Source organism: Sesamum indicum, linkage group LG10, assembly GCF_026168435.1.
Source record: "Sesamum indicum cultivar Baizhima isolate 11 linkage group LG10, ASM2616843v1, whole genome shotgun sequence".
Classification (NCBI taxonomy): domain Eukaryota; kingdom Viridiplantae; phylum Streptophyta; class Magnoliopsida; order Lamiales; family Pedaliaceae; genus Sesamum; species Sesamum indicum.
Window position 1 is genome coordinate 5,547,251 of NC_142666.1, and position 6,095 is coordinate 5,553,345.

At 37.1% G+C, this 6,095-nt stretch overlaps 1 protein-coding gene across 1 annotated transcript; it reads left to right on the forward strand.

Moving 5' to 3' along the window:
- The first annotated feature begins 272 nt into the window (after positions 1 to 272).
- Positions 273 to 2,203, forward strand: LOC105172342 (putative GPI-anchored protein At3g06035). The gene is made up of 2 exons (XM_011093725.3): positions 273 to 448; positions 1,494 to 2,203. The coding sequence occupies exons 1-2, from the start codon at positions 382 to 384 to the stop codon at positions 1,985 to 1,987; spliced, it is 561 nt and encodes a 186-aa protein (XP_011092027.1). The 5' UTR covers positions 273 to 381; the 3' UTR covers positions 1,988 to 2,203.
- The last annotated feature ends 3,892 nt before the right edge of the window (positions 2,204 to 6,095 follow it).

Genomic DNA, 6,095 nt, shown 5'->3' on the forward strand with positions numbered 1-6,095 from the left:
ACAACAAAAATTACAAAAAAAGGTAAAAAATAATATAGAACCAAAATAACTGGATCAATATCAAGATCAAACATCATTAAATACTACAAAAAGGAGGCAAAGGTTATTTAGTCAAAGGAAACAACTTTTGAGAATGGATAAAGTATAAACGAATATATAGGACGTGGGAGGGGCTTAGAGGACATCTGAGCTGTATCTTTTGCATGGCAGCAACGTGTTACGAAACCCATCCAAACAGAACAGACAATCAGCGTCGAATTCGAACAACGACTCTATCTACCTCTTCTTTAAACTATCCCATAAACTCCCGAACCCACCACTGCCTTCTTCTTTCCGAATATAATTCTACCTGCACTACACTTCTTCTTCGCAGGAACAGTAATGGAGTCTTGTTGGGCTCGTTTTGCTATCATCATTCTGCTACTCTCCGTCCCAGTACAGTCTGATGGTATGTGTATATCTACTCTTTGATTTGCTCCTATGTTGGTTACCTCTTACTATTACAAGTAGTCATTAAGAATGTCAGGGTTGTTTCAAATTTTTTGTCGTGTTTTTTTCTTTCTGCGAGTCGAGTGAAGTGGTTGCATGCACTCCAGGGTTTCTTGATGATGGGATTATTTTCATTTTCTAAGAGAAGTGCAGAAATTACAGTAATCTTTCAATTTGAAGTTGTATTTAATTATTAATCGACTACTGGTCTTGTACTACTCATGATTGAACTTGTCGACATTGAATTAATTATTTTTGTTTATTTCTGCGAGAGGGCATGCAGAGGAAATTTGTTGTTATGAATGAATGGTTATTATTTTTTCTTTAACTTTCTAAGGGAAGTTGTCCGGAGGAAGGGAAAAATTTTAGTCCGGACCCAATCCCACCAAATTTGGACAAATTATTTGACAAATGCAATACACTTATCCCGTGATTAGTCCATCCCTTGAGAAAGTGATTGGTTAGGTAGGTATAAACTTGGTCTGAGCAAGAATTTATTCGGGAGGAATTGAAAGTGAGAATTTTTTAAAATTATAGGACTATTTTCAATAATTTCTGGCAACGATGATGTTATAAAAGTGTAGCGAATCAATGTCATGGGGCGGAGTATTGTTCAATATTGAGATCTTGGACAATAAATTCTCCGCAGTATTGTTTATATTTGAAGAACTAACTGGATACTAGGAGTCCTACGTACTATGTTCGCTTGTATTAAATGCAAACAAGAAAACAAGTCAGTTCTGTGGAAACACACTGCATCTTTTTGCAGATATATATGTTTTGTTGTAGGAATTCGATTTGGACATAGGTGGGAATTTGTAATGTAAACCTGACTGTGAAGGGGTGTTGGTGTAATTTCCCAAAATCGAGAGGCTTTTTTGTAATAAGATGAGACCTCAGATGATAGTAGCGTGCACTAGGACTTGTAATTCAATATTGACTGCTTATTTATATGGTTAATTATGTATATGGATAAGCATCGCCTAAATAGTACTTACCTGCAGAAGAAGAAGATCATCTGCTACAGGGAATCAACAGCTTCCGGCAGTCGTCCAACGTTCCGGCTCTCGCCAAGCACGATAAGGCCAATTGTGTGGCCGACGAAATTGCGGACCAATTAGAGGACAAACACTGTGCGTCCAACACTGCACCACCAGCCCAATCGCAACTGATCTCCAACTACCCTAGTGTTCTAAAGAAATGTGACATAGACGTCAACACGACGAGAGACGGTATGATACTGCCGGTTTGCGTGCCACATCGAGTTGCGACTCTGGTGCTCACTAACTACACACAGTCTCACAATTCAAGATACTTGAACGACTCCAGGTTTACGGGTGCGGGCATTGGGACCGAAGACGACTGGACCGTCTTAGTCTTGACCACAAACACACCCGGAGGGAGCTTCGCAAGTGGAGCTGGTCGGCTGACGATACCGGGCTCGACCCAGTACTTGCCAACTCTTCTTCTGATGCTATTTCTCGTGTTGATATATTAAAGTTGCTACGCGACTTATTATGTGTTTAGGTTTGTGTTGTACTAGAGTTGGTTTTTTCCTATTTTCAGGTAGCCTATGTGGTAAACTTCGTCTTGTCATCAGCGTGTATATCTCTGTCGTGTCCTATTTCTCTGTGTCGTTTGTATACTGTACTTGGATTCTAACCGGACATGAGAAGCTCTCGGTGAGCTAATTTGGCATATTGTTTATCTTTGATTGCTGTGTTGTTTTTGTTTTCTGTTGGGTGAATTCTGTGCTCCATTTAAGGTAAATTATATCACACTTTCCAGGTAAGTCAAAATACACACACTTCAGATTTTCTGTGATCCGACAACTGCACTCTCTGAAAGGTGTTTGTAGGTGCAAAGTTTTCCAGGTGTGTATAATTTTAGGGGCGTATTTAGTAGAAGAACCATAATTCCTTTTTAATTAAATCACTCAAAGGTGGGGGGAGTTTTTGGGGTTCGTCGTTCATTCTTTACAACAAGAACGACATCGAGTATGAGTGGTTGTGTCTAAATTTTTTATAATTTAATTAGGTTACGTATTCTGACAAGTTTTTAATTTTTTTATTATTCATAAAAGGTTTAACGCAATTTATCTCTATAATATTATAGTATTACTGAGTGGTTGTTTGTATTTATTTGTTTTAAATAAATATTATAATGTAATATTATAATCGGTTGCTTATATTTTTAAATAATTTGGCAGCAATCAAATTGCGTCGGTACCATCAGTTAAATTTAATAATCCACCAGGCTGAAGTGACAGAAGATGTGTTGCACAACTTATCCGAACGACGACGGTTTCGTTGGTTTCAAAGGAGGATCAGATCCATGTGAATAGCTTAGATAAGAAGCTCCGAGGGCTGTCGTTCCTGCTTGCAAACACCACAACGTTATTGTTGGTTGTTGTTAGTTTTAGAATGACTAATTTGAATATTCCTTTTAATTTCTGGTAGTTTATTGAATTTGTAAAGTTTTCGTATGATTAGAAAGAAGGTTAAATCCATTTTCTCTCTCGATTTTCGCAAAATAGCTGAAAGTTCCTTTATGTTAGAAAAGTAGGCAAATCTCCCCATCCTCCCTCTTGTTGAAAAATCGTGATCGGAACCCCCTTTCCATTGGGAATAGGTGAAAGGTAGCAACCACACGCTCTTAATGCGTTATCACATATTTTTTGGCATGTTTGGATCCTATTTTTGTCATTACTTAAATGCCTATTTGGTAGGTATTTAATTAACTGTGGTCGAATTAATTTCCTTGTTTTAATCTTATTTTTGGTGCTTTTTTTGGCGTTTTTTCCTCTCTTAAAAAGTTCAATAATTGGTGTTTAAAATATATTATTTAAATATCAAAACATAAAAAAAGATATGAAATTTCTGAAAAATTTAAAATTTAAAAATTAAATTAAAATCACAATAGAAAGATTAAAATACTAAAGTTCACTTTCCAAATTTTGATTGTCTATATGAATATAAATATTAATCAATTGCAATAATTATATATTGTTAACTAATTTAAATGATTGTTTAGTTTAAATATATTTTCATAAATTATATGATTTACTTCAAATAATATTTGAATTTTAACTAATTTCTTGTTCGCCACTGCTGGAGTTACAATTTTACCCATGGGCAACAATCTGTGAACCCCATCATACTACACTCTGATCCCAATCTTCATCTCAGCTTTTCTATCTTCACCCATAGTGTAACTCCTTTGAAAAGTCGTTCGATCAAATGCAGCAGGCATGCGTGTCAGACTATGCAGGTCGGCACAAGGCATATGCGATTGTTGGTGCCATAACACCAAGCTGATGGGCACAACATAGTACAACTGTTGGTCGATTGAGGAATGTTGGGCGACGGTGCATGCCAACCTCTGTGGGGGGTGGACGTTCATACATTGTGCATCAATAGTCAGTGTTGGCGTATTGGCATTTCGACTTGGATCTTGAAAATTTTCACAGCGGAAGCTCATGATTAAAGAAAGAAAAGAAATTCTTGAATCAGTTTGGAAAGCAAGAAGAGAGCTCTGCTCTTTCAAGAATGAATCTATGTTTCTGTTATTATCGTTATATTGAAGATGAAGGCTTATGGTGCCTTTTATAAAGGTTTCCATACAACTGCTAGAAGAAACGTGCTTCACTAAAAGAAGCGTTAAGGAGAAATCAAACAAAGAAATGAAACGCGACAACAGTACAGAAGTAACTAATAAACTCGCATTTCCATGGATCAAAACGTGTTCCTTGTCCAGCGATACCAAGGCTTCCTCTTCTTCTTTATAAGGGAAGCTTATAATCCAACTTCAGAAACAACATCAGTAACAGCACGTCCTGCCAGCGAGATCTCTCATTTTTAACACTTCCTCCTCAAGCTGAACTTGGATGAACGTTGATAAGGTTCAGCTTGGAAGCCAAGAACATAAATTTGGGACCTGGCAATGTCTTAGTGAAGATATCAGTAGGTTGATTCTTAGAGGTAATGTGCTTGGGATCAATAAATCCTTCCTTATATTTGTCACGCACTAAGTGACAATCGATCTCTATATGTTTTGTTCTTTCATGAAAGACGGGGTTTGCTGTTATGTAGAGTGCGGCTTGATTGTCACAATAAAAGGGAATAGGTGTAGGCACATTAATCTTCAAATCCTTTAGAAGACTGTGAATCCACAATAACTCACAAGTAGTTGATCCCATACTTCTATACTCGACTTCTGCTGAGGATCTTGAGACAGTGGTTTGCTTCTTTGTCTTCCAAGATACTAAGCTTTTTCCCAGAAATATACAGTACCCTGTGAGAGATCTTCTAGTCTCTTTACAAGTGGCCCAATTTGCATCACAGTAAGCCTCCAAGTTAAAACAATCAGTAGAATTGAAATGCAAACCTCTATTTGCTGTCCCCTTAAGGTATCTGACTAAGTGCAAAGCTGCATCCCATTGTTCTTTACACGGCTGTTGCATATATTGGCTTAACTGTTGGGTAGCATGGCATATATCTGGTCTTGTAAAGCCCAGATATAGCAATCTTCCCAACAGTCTTCTGTAGGTTTCAGGTTTCTGTAATTGTTCTCCTGATCCTGCACTCAATTTTAGTCCAGCAGGTAGAGGAGTGTTGGTAGATTTTGATTGCATCATACCTGTGTCTGTTATGTCTTTGATGTATTTACTTTGTGTAATTATCATCCCTGTATCAGACCTGCAAATTTCAAGGCCAAGGAAAAATCTGGCTTTTCCCAGATTTTTAATAGTAAACATGTTATGTAACTGAGCTTTAAACTCTGAAATGGTACTTTCACATGGCCCTGCAATGAGAACATCATCCACATATACAAGTAAACAAAAAAATCCAGTTTCTGCAGTAATTGTAAATAAGCAGTGGTCAACTTTAGACTGCACAAAACCCACTTTTTCTAGCTGTTTAGTAAATTCCAGGTTCCATTGCTTGGATGATTGTTTTAGGCCATAAAGAGACCTCTTAAGCTTGCACACATGCCCCTTGGGAACTTGATAACCTTGAGGAGGAAGCATATAAATTTCTTCCTCTATGTATCCATGTAGAAAAGCATTATTAATATCAAGCTGATGTATGAACCAGTTCTGTTTACAAGCAACTGCTAAGAAAATCCTAATTGTGACAGCTTTGGCTACAGGAGAAAAAATGTCTATGTAATCAACTCCTTCAACCTAGTTATACCCTTTGGCGACAAGTCTTGCCTTATACCTTTCTATACTCCCATCTGATTTTAGTTTCAGTTTGTAAATCCATTTGCTACCTATGGCTTTTTTATCCTTAGGGATTTCAATGATGGTCCAGGTTTTATTATCTTCTAAAGCCTTTATTTCAGTGTTCATAGCATCAATCCATTCTCTTTTCTGAATGGCTTCAACATATGTTTTTGGTTCTTGGGGCAAATTATCAGTGCTAATCAAGCAAGCATTCATTTCTCCCTTCAGTTCAGCTGTCAACATATCACTGTCTTTCTCAGTGTAAAAACAGACATAATCTTGTAATTTGGCTGGTCTAAAAGTCTGTCTATTAGATCTTCTTAGGCTTGTATTTTCAGTAACATGTTCATCAATTTGTTCATTATTATCAGGTTCAACA